Source organism: Cydia strobilella, chromosome Z (assembly GCF_947568885.1).
Source record: "Cydia strobilella chromosome Z, ilCydStro3.1, whole genome shotgun sequence".
NCBI lineage: Eukaryota > Metazoa > Arthropoda > Insecta > Lepidoptera > Tortricidae > Cydia > Cydia strobilella.
Window position 1 is genome coordinate 55,057,100 of NC_086068.1, and position 24,159 is coordinate 55,081,258.

Genomic DNA, 24,159 nt, shown 5'->3' on the forward strand with positions numbered 1-24,159 from the left:
ATATTTATGTAATTGTTTTTTGTAATTTTGGATTAATTTTATTGTTTGTAAAAATTGACATGTAAAAGTGCCCCTGTGGCCTATTTGCTGAATAAATGTTTGATGTTTGATGTTATATACTTAATGCAGAAATTTTGCTGAACTTGCTATCGGAATTACATCTGACTGACACGTATCCTTAACTAGAGTCGGACTAAGCAACTCTGTACAGACTTTGCAACTCTAATAAACTTAATTCTGCGTCGGTTCACCAACGCGTGCTGGCGTTGAAGATGTTCCTCGTTATGGAGCGAAACATGTCGAACAATCGTCGACTTATATTTAATAGATTTTTCAATGACAATACTTCGAAAATGTTTATGAAAATGTGTCGTTTATTATGATATATCCACAGTTCTGCACATTGTCACGTCAAAGTGGGTAGAGATTTAGCTTGCTCCGACTATACAATCAGCAGCAGAAGTAGCTTAGCGGGCCAGCTGTTCAAAACTATCTGAACACAGGCGGAGATGAGCGAAGCTGAGAGGAGACGTGCGGGAATCAACTAATAGCAATGGTTCTCTTCTCCGCTCCGTTTGATTACAACCAATGCTATTGGTTGATTTCCGCACGTCTCTCTGTGGAAAGGCAGCCTTATTGTCGAGGAGAAAAAGGTGTACAGATCATTTTGAACGACTAGGTCGTTTAGCAACTTCTGCTACTGACTGTAAATACATAATGGCTTTAGGAAATAATGATAACTCACCCTCTCGCACGGCGGCAGCGGCGCCGGCCCATCTATCTCCGTATATATGCATAGCGTCGACTTTCTGGACAGCGAGTCACTGGCAAGGCTACTCGAGCTCGACCCCGTGGAGAACTTCATCTTTAATTAGGTGACCTCCTGCACCTTGCTGCGATGTGGCCGGCACATCCCACAGATCCTGGGTGCACAGAATGCCTAACTGTGAACGCTCAGTGTTTTGGCGGTCTCTTGATATGGTCAGCGCAGCGTTGAAAGTCGATAGGTTAGCCTGGAACAATGGAAAGTTAAAGGTCATTTATCAGTGCACCTGTGAGATCGTTTAAAGGATTTTTGCGCGTAAAAGTTAAGGTACCTAATATCGCAGATTATGTAATATGTAATACATTTTCGTAGACGGAAAGCCCTTCGTTATTTTGGTGTTTTAAAACTTTTTAACCAACCATGCAGGCATTTGACTTTCCGTTGGACCCATGGACCAGATAATAAAACAAGGGAGACCGCTGGTAGCTGCAGAATTTGTAGCCGTCGTGGTTTGACCAAATTACAAATATGGTATATGTACTTTTACAGGCATAACGTTGATTGCCTACACAAAAAGGTTTCAATAGTTTTGCGAGGTGTCATTGTCACTTGAACATTGGTAGAGGAAACCGTGCAGTTAAGTCTCTTATACGGTTATCTATATAATATTTATCCCTAAAACGGGATAGTTATATGTATAGTTTTCTCTATATTCTAACGACAGATTTGACCAGCCATACTAAAAATCAGACAGTGACAGAGTGTGGAAATACCATCAAAAAGGTAAAGTTTCACCCCACCCCAACATATTATCACTTTAAAATTCGTTAGCTAGTCTAAAAAATATTGTTAAACGTAAGTTGTTTTAGTACCTAAGTATACAGATAGCAATTCTTAAGCGAGGTTTAGACTAGCAAGAACTTGCATGCAATTTACGTTACGTTGCTGACTACTAAGGTAAACTGGATTCAAAATGTTTATCACATACCGCAATGTAATGAAAATTGCATGCAAGTTCTTGCTAGTCTAAACCTCGCTTTAATCAAATATTTTGATATAGATATGCATTAGTTATAATTGTATTCATTTCAGTTAACATAATTTATAATTATGAACCTCCAGGGGGCCGATTTTTGAATTTCGAGCGCTTGATTTCGTCAGTCTATGGAAAACGGCGAATTGATAATTTTGAATATATAATAAATATTGGGAATCTAGTGCATGGTATTGACCACTCTTTTCAATTCTATTATTAGAATTTAAATATTGAAGGGGAATAAAAATCACCAAATCGAGCGCTCGAAATTAAAAAATCGGCCCCCCGGTCTCCAGATCTTTTTGTTGTATTTTTATTTTGTTACGGTACATCTTTTGCATCGCATTTTTGATAAGTTTATATGACTGTTTGGTTTCTGAATAAATGAAAAAAGTCGGTACAGTGTTACGAGTAGCTTAGATATACATAGTTTCTTCTATGTCCTTTTGTGTTTTGTGATCAACAATCAAACAGCATCTCGTAATTTTCTTCAACGGAAATTCAGTTGTCAATATCTTAATGGATCTCATTATTATAGAATCTATATCACTATCATAATAACCTAGTCCTTGGTTTCGAAACGAAAAGTGGATCAATGTTGTTGCAAAAATCGTTGGGAAACCGGGCCTAGGAAAATTCTAATCTATTCATAAAATCAATGGCTGATGAATTCTTACTAAATCGTTCAACTAATTATGTTTTTGGCATTACATATTTGGAAAAACGTAACACTGCATGTAACTAAGTGAGGTTTTCAAGTCTAAAGCCCCACTTACGCTGAGTCTTACGTAGGCAAACACTGTGCGAAAGCGAAGCGACGCAGCGCGGCGCGGCGGGCCCAAGGCGTTCGCGTTCGCAATGAGATCGCCCACGTAGGACGTAGGACACTTCTATAGGTATCAAAGGATTGATTCACGCCGCTCCGCGCCTCGCCGCTTCGCGTTCGCGTGTTGCTCGACTTGCTCGCCTACGTAGTACGCTGCGTTAGACGGTTCAAGAACGTGCATGCAATATTCGATACATTACTAAGAGTACATACAATGAATTCAGTCGATCGACCACAAACCGCAATGGAACGAAAATCGCATACAAATTCTTTAATAAACGGTTCAATGGGGCTCAAATTGTATATTCCTAATGTTGGCATTGACGTGACGATATTAGGGGTCATAGATCATTTTGCCATATATAGATGTTAGTGTAACTCATTCTTGACCTTGTAGTTTTATTTAAACAAAAGGCTACAATTAAAAGAGGTATTCAACTTCAAGAAGTACCATAAATAGACAAATATCTGACGTAATAACAAATTAAAAAACTCGTGCAGGCTTGCAATGAGTCAGAGCCAAGTTTACCTTGAGAGAGAAAATTCTTACTGATACCAACAAGTACGCCATTACAAACTGTATTACTGGAGTAATAAGCTCTATTGCGGTTTAATCTGATAAAAATTATACGTGGCCATGCGATAACTGTTATACAATTGGCAGTGTTTTTTTCTGAGATTTGTAATGGTTAACTGCCGATGACCCCATCACCGCGGATCGCACTGCTCGAATACAGTAAAATCAAAATAATTTACAAGAAAAACAAAATTGCTTAAGTTCGATCACCTTTTGTTCTGTGCGCGCGCGCTTGAGATTAAATTGTTTGAGCATTTTGATTTACGAATTAGGACAAGAACTACATGTGCGATGGTCAATTGAAAATCGTACGTGTACCATAACATTCATCACTACGACTACGAGTATCATAAGTCGCCGATGTTAGGAGGACGCTGAGGGCAGTTTACCCAGCGACAGTTTACCCTATACAGTTTGTACGTGAGTTCCATAATAGTGAATTATAGTAATAAGATGAATATTGATGAAGTGCGTGATGGGTGGGGAACTGGGGAACCTAAAGCGATGCCCTCGCCTCGGTTTACATTTTCATTTTCATATAATATGACATTTCTTGGAAGGTATCATTATTAGTGATCGTGTGATCACATGGAAATCCATACGAATTGATAATTCGTATAAACGTAGTAATTATATGCACTTTGTTCGTATATAGACAAATGTCTAATACTGTTCGAGAAATGAACCTGACATAAAAATTGCCATAATATACGGTAATTCTAATATAATATAACAGTGTTGCCAGGGGCCCGTTTCTCGAACGATATTAGACTAATATTATTAGTCCACGAACTGTCAAATCGTATGGGTTACCATGGCAACACACTAATAATATTAGACTAATACCGTTCGAGAAATGGGCCCCAGGTCTCTTGAGTCAAAAGTTACGTTTCGTTTGATGAATACTTTTATTACAAAAGTCAAAATTTTGTCGTTGCTTGCTTGCTTTTTAGGGTTCCGTACCCAAAAGGTAAAACGGGACCCTATTACTAAGAGTCCGCTGCCTGTCTGTCCGTCTGTCACCAGGCTGTATGTTAGGCTGTCATGAACCGTGATAGTTAGACAGATGAAATTTTCACCGATGATGTATTTCTGTTGCCGGTATAACAACAAATACTAGAAAACAGAATAAAATAAATATTTCATATTCATATTTATTTATTGCATCCATGGTACACAGGTGTTACATATATAATAGTTTCACATGAGCCCTGGTAGGGCATGGCAATTATCTTAAATCTAAAGATTAATTTATATATGGACAATATATTTCACAGTGTCTTATTTAACTTTTAATAATTTTATAGTTGTATTATATAATATATAGTTATTTCTAAAGTCAATAACTGATTTTATTTTACCAACATTTATAAAATTAAATATACAATAATAATATACATGCTTAAAACGATTGTAAGTTTATGTCAAAAATATCGATACCTATATAATGTCAATTTTAAGCTTAAATTAAAAATAGTAAAATGAGACATGTTCAATAAATACACTAAACTACAAAAGAATTACATTTCATCTTCCAAAAAATCTTTAAGCCTATAACAACACTTATTAATTAAAAAGTCCTTTATTTAAGGGTGCTCCCATACAACAAACGTGATTTTTTTGCCAAATTTTATAAATAATGGTACGGAACCCTTCGTACACGAGTCCGACTCGCAATTGGCCGGTTTTCATTTTATAATATAACAAGAAAACCGGCCATGTTCACGTCACGCATATTATCCCACAAGTCACAGACGTGGGCCAAAAGTCAAGAAATATGAGTAGAGTAAGTAGAAGGTTCATATCGTATGAATAAGTGCGTATGTAATTCAAGTATTAATATTGCGAATACTGTTAGATTTTTTACTCGACCGGCCTTCGGGTAACAAAGGAAAGTGTGCTTTAACAAAGACGCTACTCGAGGCAGCACAATGGCGTATTCGCGTTCGCTGGTGGGAAAAACCACACGTTGCGACATTTTGACGCTAGGGTTTACTGTTAACTGTTATACGTAAAGTACGAGTAATTTTAGCTTGTCCACGTTGTTTTAGTAAGATTATTTACCACAGTGATTATTTATTTATCAGTCCCAATGCTGATGGGCATATGCCTTTTGGTATGAATTCGCGTACTTATTAGGGACATGCCCTAATTACAATTTCATAGAGCCTTGGTGGTAATAATACTGTAATACTGTGTAACGAATTCGAATAATAAAATAATAAGTAAATATATATCACCACATACTTACCACATACCAATCCAGCTATTCTTTAAAATGCCGAAAGCCGCCAGATGCAATGTCAAAAAACACTTCTAGCATAGCAGAAAATGAAAAACACCACAAATATTGTAGCCCTTAAAATCAGTGCCGCCATCATAATGATATTTTGCTTTTATCACGTCACAATCACAATGTTCCCAAGTCTAAGCCCAAATTAATAATTAAAAAGAATACGTATACTCTATGGTCTGTTTCGCGCCCGAACTTGTACCAAACTGGTCGTTCTATATTCAAACGTAATTATATATGTTAACGTCCCACTTTTCTTTCAGGAAAACAACCCGACACGCGATGTTTATATGGCCGAATTATACATGCGTTTACAAACCACACTTACTATCTTTCGAAGAAGAAAAAATATAACTTCATTAAGTCATTAATTTGTTTCCGCTTTTCACCACCAACGTAAGTGCTTATTACATCTACATGGTCGCCAACTCGCCAGGCAGTGCGCGGCGACCATGTGGATGTACTTAATAAGCGTTGCTATAACTATGCTTTGTGCAAAGAACAACAAAGTTGTATATGACTTTTGACGCAGCGATACTGTCTTAACGGAATATACAACTGCATTATGTTTGTCTTCAGTTCTCTTATTCGCCGTTTTGCGCTAAAATCGATATGAACGCTACGTAAATATAGGATAACGGCTGACATACCTTAAGGCAACCAAGTAAGAACTACAATGGAGTGCATAGGAGACCTTCTACTGGACTAGTACAGGAAATGTATGGCCAAGTAGAGTAGCTATATTATGGTAAGTTCGAGAAATCGTGACTGTACTCATAATTAACCAGATTTTTCAGAGACTGTTACTATACTGATTTAAGTAAATGTGAAAAATAGAAGCAAGGCAGGATCTTAAGGCACACGTGATAGTGTTGTATCTACATCTACAATAAATCAATGGCGTAGGTTTAAAATAAACATGATAATCTGTTGTCTCTAAAACTGCAGGAGTGTCCGTAGAATCATCATCATTTTGTTCAGAAAACAACGCTTGACTGATTACCAAGTATGCATTTGCATGGACACGGATTTGACCCATTTACACCAATATGTGTCACCTATGGACACGCTTGCAACTTAAAAACATTAACTCAATCAGCAACTTCAATGTATTATGAACCTTGTTACCTAAGTCATACAGAGGACTATCTTTAATTCGCTGTTATAATATATGCTGTTTAGTTATTAAAGCTATTATGCATCAGCCAGAAAAAAACGATAAAGTTAATGTAGCAAGATCGTTTCTAAATTTTGCTTTGAATAAACATTGAATCTTATTACAATGGCCAAGAGCTGTCTTTAAAGAAACGCGTAGATTGACACAGTAGGTGTGCGAAGCCTCAGATTGCTATGCAGATGTACCTACCACGTGTTTCCGCGACCGACCAACCGTCGTAGATTCGATGGAGCGTAACGCACGCAATTCTGTAATGTCTTTGGACACGCTAAGAAATTTTAAAATCGACAAGTACCTATATGAATCTCTCGTTGAGGGTTCCTGTACCTATAATTATATATTATAGATAACGCTTGAATAATTAGAAATAATGATCGAATTATCTTGTCATAAACAAAAGAAAATCGACTATATGATGACATAGGTATTTACTGTTAAATGTAACAGTTCTTTGCTAACGTTTTTAAGATACTATCGACGTAAACGTCAAAGAAGTTTTACTTCAATCGCGCATAAAGATTACACGCACACACTTTTTTTAAGGCACAAGAAATAATTACTATCTGAAGGCTGATCATTGTCTTAGGCAGAAATTGTAAAACATGCAATTTATAGTTTTTCAAAGGACTGTCTCATTTCAAACATAGACAGAGAAACATACTATCTTTGTCTTACACTAGTACTCGCACCCAAAGGAAAAGGATGAGTATAGTTTTTAGGGTTCCGTACACAAAGGGTAAAAACGGGACCCTATTACTAAGACTCCGCTGTCTGTCTGTCTGTCCGTCTTTCACCAGGCTGTATCTCATGAACCGTGATAGCTAGACAGTTGAAATTTTCACAGTTGATGTATTTCTGTTGCCGCTATAACAACAAATAATAAAAACAGAATAAAATCAATATTTAAGTTGGGCTCCCATACAACACAACAACGTCCCATACAACGTGATTTTTTTGCCGCTTTTTACGTAATGGTACGGAACTCTTCGTGTGCGAGTCCGACTCGCACTTGGCCGGTTTTTTTATTCTTATTTACTGACAATTTGGTTTGACCAACTATATATTTTTCCCGTATTTTCAAGGTTTAAAGGTCTTGCGTGTAATAGCTGTTGTGTTCTATATATTTGGTTATTAACTATTTTATTATGAATGGAGATGTCTTACATAAAATACAACATAACCTAAAAACAAAACCAAAGCAGATTATTTTGCTACGGGACCCTAACACTCTAACATAGTGGCCGCGCAATAACTGTACTTAAAATGGTGGTTGGCTTGGCTTTAATCTCTTTAATTCTTCTTCCTAAATCTACGGATTTTGGGAATCTGAAATGCTTAAGTCACATTACCTTGTGCTATGAAATTGGTGGTTAAACCGTTATTTTATACAAAATTAAAGCACAATGTATTTGCAATCCCGTACCGCCGTACGTATGAAAAATATCTGATTGTTTAAGTACCCTGTCGTTATGTACTAATTAAGCACGCTTTAATGCCCCATAATGTAACATAATGCGACAAGGTCCCAGGCAAATGTTTAATGGACTCATTCTTTATGGAACATTCGATATCGACAAATAATTTATCGAGAGAAATAATTTTAGCAATTTCTTGAAAGCATTCCAGCGAGTAATTAGTTTAATGATTCTAAATTACATGTTGCGGAAATGATTCCTTTTTCAACTTTTTTTGCCTCTGATCATTGAACCTTTTTTAGAGTTCCGTACCCAAAGGGTAAAAACGGGACCCTATTACTAAGACTCCGCTGTCCGTCTGTCTGTCAATGTCACCAGGCTGTATCTCATGAACCGTGGTAGCTAATAGACAGTTGAAATTTTCACAGATGATGTATTTCTGTTGCCGCTACAACAACAAATACTAAAAACAGAATAATATAAATATTTAAATGGGGCTCCCATACAACAAACGTGATTTTTTTGCTGTTTTTTTCCGTAATGGTACGGAACCCTTCGTGCGCGAGTCCGACTCGCACTTGGCCGGTTTTTTTTATTTTGAGGTCTATGAAGTACGGCCCATTGGAAATAGTATGAAACGCTCATGAATGCTGTACTTCCTTAAAACAGACTACATTGTATCTATTAATGTAGGTACTATTACATATTCTGCTAATTCTGATTATTCTGAGGAACACAATAATATAAAAAACCGGCCAAGTGCGAGTCGGACTCGCGTTCCAAGGGATTACACAATTTTTAACAATGTGTTTTTTTTTAATGTGAAACGTGAGTTACATGAGTAAAATGTCTTTAAAAACCCGTAGGAGTCGGATCAAAACTAAGTAATTACGTCCGACTCACGCTTGACTGCACATTTCTAATAGATTTTCCTGTCATCTATAGGTAAAGAACTATTTTGTGTATTTTTTTCAAAATGTTAGACCCAGTAGTTTTGGAGATAGGGGGGGGGGGGGTGTCATTTTTTGCCTATTTGCTTAAATAACTTCTAAACTGTTTATCCTAAAATTATATATTTGAGATTCTCAAAATGAGCTCTTTCATTTGATATGTAACACAATATAGTTTGGAAACAAATAAATGCTTTTGACTTTTGACTTTGACTTTTGAAAACTTCATTTTTAATTTTCTCATTTACCCGTCTTCGGGTCACAAACTTACATATGTGTACCAAATTTCAACTTAATTGGTCCAGTAGTTTTGGAGAAAATAGGCTGTGACAGACGGACAAACAGACAGACGCACGAGTGATCCTATAAGGGTTCCGTTTTTTCCTTTTGAGGCACGGAACCCTAAAAAAGTGTGTACAACTGTACAGAGTTATACCTACTAGCAAACTTTGGCCAAAATGATGAGCTGAATCGGACATACTTGTATGCCCTACTCATTACATCACAATCTTGCCAAAACCGAAACCTAAGCGCCAGTTGCACCATCCCACTAACCCGGGGTTAACCGTTAAAACGTTAAGCCAGTGACAAATGGTAACTCCAGGTTTAACCGGGTTAGTGGGATGAAGCAATTGGCCCTACAAGCATAGTGAACGTCCCTAAACAAAAGCTTGTGAAAAAAAACACCTGCACCCTGCACTAAAACGCTCGTCCTTGCCCCAGTTCAAAAAACTTCGTTTACTTACTTGTTAAATGTACACAAAATGTAGTATTCAATGTTCTCGAGTGCAGAACAGAAGCTAGTAACAATCGCTACGCAAGGCCTTAGCCTTTCGAAAGTAAAAAGGACTTATAACACTTTAGTTTCGCACATTTATATGACGTTTCCTGTTCAATAGGACATTATCGCGTCATCTTATCGCTATGATAAGGTTTTACTGTTTAGTGTTTTCGTGTTAATTCCCGCGAACGTGCCGCTTGGTTTTTAGTTTAGGTTATCTTGGAACGATAAGGTAGTTTAATCGTTATTTTATAACGAACGTACGTAGACAGGCTTTAATTAACGGTGTAACCTAACGTGGTGTGTCCTATAGACTATAGACCAAGGAGTTCTAGAAAATTTTGTAGTTCGTCTAAGCTCTTGCACTGACATCATAAAAAGTATAAAGAATGAGTATGGTACAGTCGTCAGATATATCGGAGCGGCCAAGGTGGTCAAAAATATCTGAACATGCACTTTAATGGCTTTATAATACCTATAATAATAATAAAGCTCTTAATTTCCAAACGTTATACAGTTTCTTTCTTTAGGTAATTAGTACTATTTATATACATATTTAATTTTCAGTGTTTAGTTTCAGTTGGTGGTAGAATTTAATTCATAGTATTAGAGTAATAAATAAATAGGTAAATTTATGTTAGGTTTGTTTGGACGCCCGTTTTGGGCAAAGGCCGTGGTGGGCAAAGTACGGCTCCGGGCCGGCTCCGGCCCGCGAAAGGATCTTATCCGGCCCGCCGAAGGTCCTTCGAAATAATTAGTAAAAATGCATTTTTGCTGCAATTCTGGCCCTTCTCGGAAATTTGTTAAACTTTCTAGCCCCCCACGAGGAAAGTTTGCCCACCACTGGGCAAAGGTCTCCTCCATATCACGCCATTTGTGTCGGTCTCTAGCTATTCTATGCCATGTTTTGCCTGCCAGTTTTACGACGTCGCGTCGTCTTTCCAGCGGGTCTTCTGTTGGCCGTTATTTCTTGTGCTTCTCTTCCTGTCATCTTTTGGATATAGCTTTATAATAGAGAATTCGTTTAGATATTTGTGAACACCTCGGCCGGTGACTTTTGTGAAATTTGGCCGTCGTATGTGACATGTGCGTGACTTTATGACAAACCATAAACATTAAATTCCACACTCGGTTCAGAGTTAGCTCAGACGAACTGTAAAGAAAATGAACAAAGTTGAAATGGAAACCCCTGGACATCTGTCAACTTGCCCAGTCTCCAGGCAATGATTTTACAGTCGAACCACGCTATCTTTTCCTGCCAAAAACTACGTCAAGTATATGTCACTCCTCTGCAATGGTCCCGGGAATCAGAAGTAAGTATCGGGAATTCCCGTGGTTTTGTATGAAAACCAGTCCCGGGAGCACGCCCTAAATTTGGAGCTATTTGATTCAAATCAGTGCAATTTTCGTGTGGTCTGAGTCTACGCACACATTCTAATGTCTCGATTAGTAGAGGGCGTTCATTTCAAGGACAGTTTTTCTCCGTGGTTTTTATAACTATAAAATTGTGTGTGGTCCATCTTGACATTAAAATTGAAATAAGCGGGCAGTTGCATTGTGGTGACCGTTTTTGCCATGTACAATGGGGCTTGTGTCAACATTTTTTGCGAAATTTGATAGATGCGATTCTAAGAGTCTGCAAATTACATATTTTTTACAACATCAACTGCATTCATTAGCTTTTTGTTAAATAAAATCAAATAGCTTTCTGTTAAAGTTTATTTTTAGTGTCCTGTAGTAAATAAGGAGTCCTCCGCACCCTTAAGGTTATAGGTTCTACTCTCCTCACGTGTGAACGAGTCAACACCGACATTGGCAAATTCTCCCAGTTTAAATTTAACTAACCTAACCGTCTGTCCTCTTTGCTAAATTTTAATGTACGGGAAGTTGCGTAACTCACCTATGAGATCAGATAATCAGAGCATAGCAAAACGTCAACACACCAATTGGACCGCTTGGAACTATCGGCGTGTTCAAAAACGAGCAAGTCTTAGGGCCGACTACCTGTACTCATAGACCGCGCTCCAAAATGTCTTACCCGACACACCTTTCCTATGAACATACGACACTTTTACCTCACTAGATCTAATAGCTGGATCACAAGAAGTCCTAAGAGCTTAGATGCAAGGAAGTTCGATAAGACATTTTGAAATTGTGACTTCGACCATGACTGGTGCATTCCTTGAACGCATTCCTTCGCTGGTTACATGTGAATTATGTTTATACTTTATAGGGTTTGAGGCATATCAGAGACACTCGTATCGACCGGCGAAGATTTCAAGAATCTTTCGGGTACGTACTTATAACATGCTTTTGGAACTTTAAGGACACTTGTCACCATCACCCAAGTAAAACTGATCCGATAACCTCAGCTGTCACGTTATGTTTACGAACCTGCACACGTCTAGTCACGGCGACATGATAGCCGACGGCCCTTATATGAAGTCGTGAGTTTAGTCACTCCGAGGTATGCCAGGACAATGGCTTGCTGACATGCTTTTACTATGGCATGGCAGTTTGTATAATCTAACCTAATCTGCCCAATCCAACTTTCATTTACAGAACGAATGCGAAGTCTCCGTTTCAGCATGGGCAAAAATGTTTTCGTATGTCCGGCTGTTTGGCAGTTCTCCTCTACAGTTCGCATTTCTCAACCGAATCTAGTGAAATTGAACGAGGTTCAATAGGATTTATTGTCGACTCTTTTTACAAGAATACAAAATGTGTATTCGTAAGCACAGAGACAGAAAATAAAGTTATACAAAAAATAAAGAAAAACAAAGGAAGAAGGTCCACGAAACCCTCCTTCAATATGAGAAACTATCTCTGACTTGCGAATCAAGCAATGTTTATGGCAATTAACGGGAAGCCCTACAGCCGCAGGGATTGTTTATCATTTGTGGCCGCGGAATACAGAAATGTTTGACGTTTCTGACACAATCACCTCACCACTGAATTAAAACTATTATATGGTAACCTCAGCGGTCACGTTATGTTTATGAACCTGCACACGTCCAGTCACGACATGGCCGGCCCCATATGGTGATCGAGTCGTGAGTGTGCTGAAAAGACAATGGCTTGTACTAGGTATACCAGTTCTATCTAAGTTAGGGTTGCCATATGTCCCCTTACACCGGGACATGTGTGGGCAACTTGGTGTCCCGGTGTCCCCGCTATTAAGCAAATTGTCCCCGTGAATGCTCAGAATTGCTCAAGGGATGCCATACGTCAACGTTTGCAGCTTGGTGTCCCGGTGATACTAAACGGAGCAATAGTGTTTAGTTTTAAGTTTATATAATGCACGTATGCATGTTAGTCTCTAAGGTATTTGTAATATGGGCCTCGTTACCTGATTTAAATTTCAATAAATAAATAAATATTTGCACCCCTCGTGTTGCTAAATGAAAAACGCAAAAAAATTGCCCGAGAGTTGTCCGTTCCCGGTAACATTCCCCATTTCGTATGGGGAATGTTACCGAGCGAGAAATTTCCCCATACAAAATGGGGAATGTTACCGGGAACGGCACAACCCTATTTGTTCCGGTCGACGTCGCTACACTTAAGGCAACCCTAATCTAAGTACAACTTCATAGCTAGCACTGCAAGTTTTCACTTATGGTTTCTTAGCAGCCGCCGTCAGGAATCTAGTGAAAAAAAATGGTACTGTATATTTCATTCTTTGTAACACACGATAAGTAAAAATACCGTCTAGTAAGTAAAATTTGCGCCTCACTTGTATGTTAGTTGACTGGACTTTTAGTCTTTGTATCCCATTATTAGAAAGCAAACTCCAGATATCGAATATCTAATATATCATCTCGAAGCATTTAAATTAACATAAGAAGATTAAGAAGGCGTACAAATTGAATTGAAACCCGGAGGCCTCTGGTGTTGGTTTCGCTGCGCATTTTCGGTACGCATTTCACGGGAAGACAAGACATCAACATTCTATAGAACGTGACACTGACATTGTTCGGTACCGTAAAACACTACAACATTGCCCGCTTTTTTCGATATTTTCCTTTTTATTCGAGTTTATCGTTCCATATTGTGTTACTTATCTGTGGCACTCACACATTAACATACTTTTCTTTGTGTGAGTAAGCAAACTACAGTAAATTTAAGTTTCAGTACTCAAGAAACTGGACCTTAAACAGGCGGGCCATAAAAATTAAAAAGTGTCAACTTTGCCCACTTTTGCATATATTTTCTTAACCTTTTGCATGGATTATCAAATTTTATGGTCACGAATCTTAGAGACTATAATAGTTATGGCAAACTTGTATCGTATTAGAAGTCCTTTAAGTACAATATTTTACCTCCAAAGTTATGTGGGCAAAGTTGATAATAATATATGTGTATCCTTCATACAAAATCCTAAATTTGATAGGGTTGTCAATCATTGCTTTTAACAGACTACGACTTAAAAGGTATAGTATGAGGATCATTTGGTGGATAAATTAAACGGTGAGAGGCCGGTAACGATTTTAGCCGCTAAAATGTAAAATTGATAGATTTCGTCGGTGATATTTTACACTTTTTGTTAACTAATTGAAATAACAAGTAGTTTCAATTAGCACGTCTTCTTATCTTCAATTTTAATAGATCAAACACTCACTAAATTAGTACCTAATGTTTTTTTTTCTGATGGACGTTTAGCGGGCGATGGTGTCGTCACATCCCTACGCCTGGTTATTATTATAACGTTTTGAACTGAAGTTAGATACGCGTCAGTCAGTGGGCAGTGTTTCCTACCATATTATTGGCTATAAAACACAGATAAAAAAGAAAGTGTATCTGTTTACTACTTTTAAGTTATTTCGCTTTTACTGAACTGTGACGCGGTGGGCAAAGTTGTAAACTTCTACAGTATGTCCAGCGTCAAATACAGATCAAGGTCTTACCGTTAAAAAAACACACGGTAAACCACCTAAGTATATCCTTATCGACTGGACCATGATATATATATTTTTAATACCAGCAACACTAACTGACTAACCATTGGTATACCTTATGTCTTTGGAGTAAGACTTAAGGTGTACCAATATCAAGCACGGTTAAACGGTTCCTTATCTCAAAGTTCACCTTAAGCCATCGTGCGTGCCGCGACCTAGGCATTTGTTAAATGTAACAATGTGTGTTCGTGATCTCGGATCAAATGATTCGAATGTGAGTCGATTTCTTTCACCAGTCAAGGTCCCTCATGTACCTGCGTGTTGTGTAATTAGACTATTCATCGATTTTGATGGATGTGTACCTGTTTAGTAACGAGGAATGGTGAATTGATGTGCTAGTTGTCTTGTTTGCGCTTCTAGTTTCTTATTGCCGGGTTCGTGTCAGAACGGACGACTTACTGCAGGGTTGAGCCGACAAAACCATGTATTCCGAGTTGATAACGAGAAAAAATATATGAAACAACCATAGGCTAGATGAAATCCAGAGATTTTAACATCTGTAGGTTTAAAAAAATCCATATTTCATGTAGCAAGGTTTTAACAAGTGCCTGCCGGGTCACGCTCCATAGAAAAAAGCAAAAACGACGTCGGTAGGAAAAAGATTGCTAGGCACTTACATTACAGTATTTTGAAGTTAGCCCATGGGCCCGTTTATCAAAAGCTTGTAGCTTGTAATACAAGTGGACGTCCCTTTTTGACAGCTTTTGTTAGAAAGGGACTTCCACTTGTATTACAAGCTAATGATAAACGGGTCCCATATCCCAAATACGGTGAAATCGGTGAAGGTTACAAGTATACAATAGGGTAGTAGACACATTTTATGTAGTGTCCAACCGAAGTTTCGGTTTCAGCACAAAAATCACGTTTCAGCCAAAGGTTCGGTTACTGTCAAAAAACTGTCGAACTTTTCGGCCGCGCCGAGACTATTTTAGTAGTGGTAGTGCCCGACTAAAGTTTCGGTTTCCACATAATAATCATGTTTCGGCCGAAAATTCGGTTTAGGAAAAAAACCGGTTTCGGTCGGACTCTAGTTTTAATATGACTTTACCTAACATCATCAAAAATGAAATCGATTGAACCATCTAATTATTTTTATACAGTTAGTTTTTAAATCTGCACTCAATTCCCACGCTTCATCTTCCGGTGCATTTAATGAGTTGGCAATGCAATGAATTATGTCCTGTCATATCCCAGCTATGTAGTAGGTAGAAAGGCATCAACCCAGTACCTTTGTGAGTGGCATCCCGTCGTTCTTCCTTTTGCTTTTAATTTAATATGAACCTGTTTTTGATCAGCATGGCAGCATCATATTTAGGATTGAGATTCGCATAGCAAACATTTTAATATAAATATTCTAGATCAATATAAATACCCCCCAGGGTACAAGGTAAAAATTCAATTGTCGTCTATCCTCAATGTCTATTGCTCATGGAAGTGACAAGGATGAAAAACACACATTTCGATTTTCGCGTTAAAACTCATTTTGACCGGTGGCGTCATGTCACAATCCCTCATGAATACAAGTTGAACAGTGCTCAAAAGTAGACTATCAGAAATCAATAAAAGACATGAGAAGACGGTCATAATATCGGTAATAAAAGTACTAAAGAATTTTACGTACAAAAACTCCTTTCAATTGTTACGTAAAGAATGGTACCTACAGGTAAAATGCCGCTGACATTTTTCCCTCAGCAGGTATATACCTAAGCAGCAGCACTTGTCTGTAGATGGACCTTATTATATTTGCAATAAAGATTACGAATACTCAGTAATAAATTGTTATAATAGAAAGTGACAATCGCCGCGGGGTTTGTCTGAAAACAGGCCGAGCATACGCGAGAAGTCAAAGATGCTTCTCAGGTGCGAAAGCCTTAATCCTAGATTCTTAAAAAAGCAATGGATTGATTATTTAGGCCAAAACAGAAAAACTACATCTGGGCGAATCTTCGAGCGTTAGCATGCAACCGCTTTTAAGTACTTATAGGTAATTCTTACCACGATTATTACCGCAATGAAGCGACAATCAGCAACTACTTTGATCCAATGTAGATTTAGAATTGGAGCTTCTTTCGTTTCATTTAAGTTACCTACATAAAAAGTTGATTCTAAGCGCCTATAATAGTCTAAGCTACACTACTACGAAAATTATAGTCACAGGCGTCACCGCCAATTAATAGAATTTAAGTCATAAATAACCGTAACCAGTTATTCGAGTTTCCAATAATCGGTTATGAAATTTTGTTAAAATAATCGGTTATAAACGATTATTTCGGTTACGGTTATAAGCGTTTTGCATTCCCTACTAAAGACGGATATTCCCCCGCCCAATAAACTATAACTGCCAAGGGGCCGATATTTGAATTTCGAGCGCTCGATGTCTTGATTTGCCCTTCAATATACTCCACTACTAAATAGACATTTAAATTCTACTAATAGAATTGAAAACGAGTGGTCAATACCACTGGATTCCCAATAGGTATCTATTGCACGTATTTCAAAATTATCAATTCGCCGCATTCCACAGACTTTCGAGTGACGAAATCGAGCGCTCGAAATTCAAAAATCGGTATTGGAACTTAAATCCTTATAAGCACGTGCTGTTATCAGTCGGAGTAAATCACGACTTTAACTTAAATCCGTTAAGGCGCTCGGCTAGCTCGTCGAGAGAATATGAAGCTTAATTTAACAAGTTTAAGAATCAATATAGCCTGATATTATAATACTTAATACGAGTTCATAGAAGGTCAGAGGGCCTACAGCAAAACACTAAGTTTTGCCTCTCTGTCGCACTTGTAATTTGTAATTTGGTACGTAAGTGCAACAGAGAGGCAAAACTTCGTTCGTGATTCGCGGTAGGCCCTCAGCTATTCTGTTCCATTATATACCTACCTTAATGTTATAAGGATATGGAAGGATTTTATCGAAGTTTGGAAAACGGTAGCTTAGGGATTTTAATAACGTTGGGTTACGATATATTTTTTAATTGGGACACTTTATTAATTTGTTATTAATGAAACAAATCGAAAACATGGAAACATTCATCAAGGTTCCAGTCTCGACTGAGTCCACTAATTAAATACCTATTCAGTGTTTTCGTTGGAATTGAAGAGATAGGTGTAAGTTATACATAACTATATGTAATTCAATTTCGTACAGCGGTTTTATTTGTAAATTTCATACATTTCTAAGTTCTATCATACACATACAGACTAAAGTCGGGGTGGAAAGACTCGTAGTTAAGCCTAATTGTAGATTAAACATTGGATTTTGAATACTTATTAAGATAATGACAAGAAACAGTTAATCCACTCAATTACATATTTAAGTTTAGAAAAATATGTTTATCCTTAAGTTCGAATTTAAAATGACGTTAACTATTATGTCTTATCATTATCACCTTCATAAAACCAAATATTGATATAACTGCCGTGAAGGCGATCCCAAACTCGCGTGCTCTTTCACAATGGAAACCAACCTTATACCACATCAATACTAAAAGGCGGTAAAATAAACAAAATTACTACTTTCAAATTAAGCTTTATAAGCTCTAGAGCAAGTTCGAAAATAGAATGCACTTGGGGTATTCAAGTTCTAAGTAATCTGATGGGGGAACACAAAACGGACGGCCATATTGTGCCGTGACGTCACAACACCTGCGCAAACTCAAATTTGCATGTAAACAGATCAGCGTGCTCGCCAGCTTAATAGGGTTGTTGACATGTTGAATTTTATAACTAAATCTAGTTAAATAGATAGAAAATGAGCAATTTATCACAATAAATTGAAAACTTTAAAACATATGGAAATAATAATAAAATACGTAAAAAAAAAAAATTGACTTCCAAATAGGAAAAAAATAATGGGACCATTCGATTCCTTACATTTTATTTAAAAAAAAAATTGTACTGCAACAATATAGATTAACGCAATATTTCACCGACAAAATCGCAATTTCTTTGTTTTTCATACATCGAAGCGGCTTGTAACTTGTAAGCAATAGCGACGTTATATGGTGAGTTGGTGACGTCACGATGTATTGCCATTTTGTTAGAAACGTTTCGTCAGTAAAGTGCGGGTGCCAGACTTTAACCATCATTTGTGACTTTTGTATTGCTTTAAGGCAATGGGTCCCATATCCCATACAGACATTTGATCCTTAAAACAAACCTGATCGACTGATATCATTAATAAAAAAATGTCAAATACCCTATTGTGTTGGTGGCCGAGATTGGAACTAACGTTCGGTTATATGAGTTGACAAGAGTTAGATGACGGTCCTATAAAAGTTGTAAAGATTGGAATTGTTTAAAACCTCTCTTTTTCGTTTCAGTGCCGTGCAGAGTTCAGTAAGAAAGATGGTGAAAAGACAACCGAGTCCTGAGTTCGAATACTTCGAATCTAGCTAGACGCAGTAACTTTTTCTTTATTTATCATATATTTATCCTATATTTTTACATGCTTTACTTTTTATAAGTAATTACCGCTCATTCAGGCTTTATTATTAATTCAAACTATTCAAAGCCACCCGTAGCCTGTCGTTAAACCTTCATTTGCGTATACAAGCAGTGCGCGCGCGGAACGCATATCCCACTCGCCACTCGCCTAATAATGACCAGCAGAACTCATGAAACATTTGCTTGGTACATTTTTAACGTGTTTTATAGTATTTAGTTTAAGCTGATCTTACAATATTAATCAAAGCACACAACCGCCTGTCGTGGATCTGTCATTGGTGTATACAAATTATGCGCGCGCGCAACGTATATCCCACTCGCCCAACATGGCCAGCAGAAACCATCAAACGTTACTGTTTAGTACCTACATTATTTTTTATCGTGTTTTAATAGTAGTTAAAACAAGTTAGTCTTAATCAGTAAATCCAAAGCCAGGCACACAACCTTCATTTGTGTATACAAGCCGGGCGTGCGCGCAACGCATGACCCACTCGCCCAATATGGCTAACATCCGGAACGGGAACAAGACGCGCCGTTACTTGCCTGCAGCGGGTCCTATCATTTACCACGGAGGCTTACGTAGGTACATGGAGGTTGGATGCTTGATTAGTAAGGAATTGATAGACTAGACTTTAACGGCTTCCTAGCCTGGTCGGTAGCGACAATGCCAATAATACTCCGTCTGACTGCACGGACTTGGCAAGTGACGAGGGTGGAAGTGACGTAGTTATTAGTTATTAACGACGTCACTAGGCAGTTTTACAAAACGTGACCGTACAAGCCAAGGCTATTTAGGTCACAAACATGAAGAATGTCGCTAATATGAGAGTTCATAATGCGGTCCTTTCGCGTTAGCATACTATTGTTACTACCTATACCTGGATCCGTAGCCAAGATGATCACTTTATTGTCAGCTGACTTTTCTTGCATCTACCTCAACTTTTCGTGTGCTATTGTAAAATCCTGGTTGTTCTTAACATGTACTTAATGTTTACATGTACTTGATGGTTAAGTTGAATGTAGGGATGCACTGATCAGTGCTAAAGCATACCTACCAAAGGGGTTAACTCAGGAAGAACTTGATCATTAAATATGCTAGCTTATAATACTAGCACAGGCTTGCAAACCTATCTATGCACAGGGTGATTCCATGTAATTTCTCGCCGGCGTAGACACGTCAGCACAATTACTCGTATTGTTATTAGTCCTAATACAGTTACAGACGGCGCAGCATTTCACATGCTTCCATACTAATTGGCTTACCCTAGCCAAGTTACTTGGGCCAAGGTCCTTTGCAAACGCACTCTGAAGCCACATAAACGCGATTAACACGATTGTTTTGTCATTACTCCACTGTTGTTTTGTAACCGTTTACATCATTTATGATAATGATGTTTATATTGTTAATGATGTAGGCAATGAGGCAATTGGTGCCTAAAATGCTTATCCAGAAATAATTCACACCTTCAAAATTATATTGTATTTTTTCGACCACATTCACTTTTCTCACGATACGCAAACATATGCATCACCACAATGAGTTTACGTGACATTCGGAAACTCATTCATTATCTTATTGCCGAGAAGTAAAATAAAAGTTCCAACTAACTAGTTTGTCAATGTACTGAGATTTGCGAGAAAAAAATGGTTGCGCAGCTAAATCAAATTTTTCACCACACAAACGCAAGGAAAATACCAACTGTAAAACATCAAATAAAATGAAACCCAAACAAATCCAAATGAACGTTATTAAATATTTATCATTCAAAACTATCATTTAAAAGTCAATTCTATCAGCAAACAACCCAAAATTTGCATCAGATTACTTTGCCTCTCACGTGGATAAAATGCAACTTTCTCATCAGATTTTGAAGTACAAAGAGAGCCTTTCCGAGCTGGGCTATAACCGCGAAAATCGAAGTTCGCAAATTGCGGACATCTTTCTCCGTCGTTCTAATTACGCCTTCATTGGAGTAAAAGAGATCCTCACAATTTGCGAATATTTATTTTCTCGGTAGGCCCTCTGGTGTGGTGAAAAAGAAAACCAAAAGCGCTATCAACTATCAAAAAATAATGTTATCGGAAGCATTGTTCGTTCGTTCGTTCTCAGTGTTTATCGACAGCTGATAGCGAGCGGAGAAATATCACACGTTAGTAAATCACACAAAGATAAGGCAAATGTAAGGCAAAGATGAGATGGATAAGGAAAGGAAAGCTATTAAGAGGGTGCTAACGGCAAATTGTAGTTATCATATGATTGGATTATTTGGATTGTTAGACGTTTTGACAAAGGCAAATGCCATGAATTCACAGGGAAACTAAACTCTTTGCAAGGGACGACTCTAATCAAAACCTTATTACACAGATCAGAGTTGTCTCGATAGAAAAAAATCACGAAAACATATTGTGACTCCATTTAATTTCAATTGTATCTATATCGTTATCAATGTTATTATACATTCCAGAGTTATTGAGATAAAACGTTAAAACCTGCGTGACGGCCTATCTTCCGTCGCAATTTTCACACGGTGCGCCATATCTTTTGTTCCATTCAAATTTCTTGGCTTTTACGCCGTCTTTTAGGAAATATTATTCCCTATTCTGTGGTTGTATTCAAAGTATCATCATTATCATATAACTTCAAGGAAACAAACATCCGACACGTGTTGCACACGTAAATTACAAAAGTTGATCGCTTTTTGTCCCAGCAAAAACTACCGGTCATCGGTATTCAAATGAAAAAGCTACCAAATCGTTCGGGTTTCATGGTCTCCCTTTTGTTTATGGTCAAGAAAATATTAATACAAATTTGAATCTTATACCGTAGATATAAGTATGTGGATGTGAGTGTAGGAAGAATGCGAATGGAAGAAATAAATAAAAATTTATGGCTGCGTGCGCAAAAAGTAAGGTGTAATTACGATATGCTTGTTTCTACTTGTGATGTTAATACTTTTTAGATAGTTAATTGAATCGAGGAATCATTGGGTTTTTATCTTTATAAATCAGCGTTCGATGGAACTTTAAAATCATATTGAATATTTTAAAACTGATATGACGACGGAAAACATAGTTAACAACGGTGATGTGGTTGTCATCTTATCGGCATTTGCCCTAACACTGAACACTTGGTCACTGGTTAAGCCCAATCTCTAAGGAGCTGGGATCTGGGATAGATAGCCTATCTAGCAGCCGACGGCTCATCGGAGCGGCCAACGTGCTCACAAATATCTGAACACGTCAAGACGCGAGTGCGTGCGTATAATAGGTAAGTATTTTTGAGCACCTCAGTCACTGCGATATAACTATACATGATGATAGTAATGATTCTAATGGCAACTAGACGGCGGGTGGGATGCCTAAACCATAGAGAAATAAGTAAGCATAGAGTGCTCACTCCATACATCAGTTTAGTTACCAAAACGACTATTATTTTCGTAGTCGACATCTAGCGTCAAGTAGCAGAATTGTCAGTACTGCTACTCGACAATAGATGTCGCGATCGCGACGAACGGAAAGTCTTAATGCTCAGCAACTATCAGCTAATAGATTTACAAAACCGGATTAACCGGAACTTTATTCTCAACTTCTGCTTGAAACATTAGTTGTAAATTGTTGAGCAATACACTTCGTCAGTCGCGACACACGTGACATCTAGTGTCGAGTAGCAGTACTGATAATTCCGCTACCTTACGCTAGCGGCTAGATGTCGACTATAAAAATAATAGCCGTTTTAGTAACAAAACTGATGTGTGGAGTGAGCACTCAATGCTTACTTATTTCTCTATGCCTAAATCTAAAGCCCGTCGGCTAGGTACGATAGTCCCTATGCTACCACAGCAGGCTAATTAATATCTTTGTATGTGTGACTGTGGTGTGACTCAATATTCCATATGTACCTATTTATCATCATTCCAACCAGTTTCTATAACTACATATTAACTCATCTCTGAGTTTAAGAACAGGGAATAGGTAGTTCAAATTTCATAAGAGACAAAACGACGCAGGAAGTGGTTCTAATTGTAAAAAGGGATCCAGCGGGACATCTAAGTTATTCATGTACCTTTGAGTGTCATACAACACAAATTTATAAAGAACAGGAAGCGAGACGTGGCAGATTTTGAGTGCATGTTTTACCAAACCAAGCAGGGCTCACTATACAGGATGAAATAGCAGACAGTAAAAAAACTTTTTTGAATTTATTATTGACCGTTATTTCAACTGAATATGGTTCCATAAGTACCTACGTGAAAAGCTATATGTTTAAAAAATAATGGTAGGTATTTAGAACATACAGTGTAGGATGACGATTGATTCAATTATATGCAATAATGTTTTATACAACTCTCTGTGAATTAACCTTTTTGTGTTGTTATCCTGTCCCGTTGTCCAAAAACTTGCTACACCCATTCACCCATCAGGGCCATTAAATCTGATATCGACTTTATTATATAGGTATAGGTACTTCCTTTTTATTTTGGAATCATATGGCGTTATTCACAATTTCATAAACACAGAACATAATATTCATAAACGTCAGCAAACTGACAAGCCATTTGTTAGTGAGACAAAATGTAGCTGAACTTTGCTAAGTTTTATAAATAAGCGGGATAGACTTCTGTATCGGTTTTTAGGGTTCCGTACCCAAAGGGTAAAACTTAAAACGGGACCCTGTTACTAAGACTCCGCTGTCCATCTGTCTGTCGTCTGTCTGTCACCAGGCTGTACCTCATGAACCGTGATAGGTAGACAGTTGGAATTTTCATAGATGATGTATTTCTGTTGCCGCTACAACAAATACTAAAAATACGGAACCCTCGGTGGGCGAGTCTGACTCGTACTTGTCCGGTTTTATTCATCATTTCATTGAACGTCAAATAAGAAAGCCAGTAATACAGGTTTGGTTGGACCAGATTGCTGATGAATGGA

General features: G+C 37.7%; 3 protein-coding genes across 3 annotated transcripts in view; 1 reads left to right on the forward strand and 2 right to left on the reverse strand.

The window, feature by feature from the left end:
- LOC134755207 (uncharacterized) overlaps positions 1–24,159 on the forward strand; it is a 417,347-nt gene that overhangs the window by 91,726 nt on the left and 301,462 nt on the right. The gene's annotated exons all lie outside the window — the stretch shown is intronic.
- Positions 1–24,159, reverse strand: part of LOC134755152 (uncharacterized) — a 73,145-nt gene that overhangs the window by 34,637 nt on the left and 14,349 nt on the right. The window contains exon 2 of the mRNA XM_063691643.1: positions 746–1,013. Within this exon, the coding sequence (XP_063547713.1) occupies positions 746–865 (120 nt within the window). The 5' untranslated portion in view covers positions 866–1,013. The remainder of the gene's footprint in view (positions 1–745; positions 1,014–24,159) is intronic.
- Positions 1–24,159, reverse strand: part of LOC134755171 (kynurenine aminotransferase) — a 74,891-nt gene that overhangs the window by 2,433 nt on the left and 48,299 nt on the right. The gene's annotated exons all lie outside the window — the stretch shown is intronic.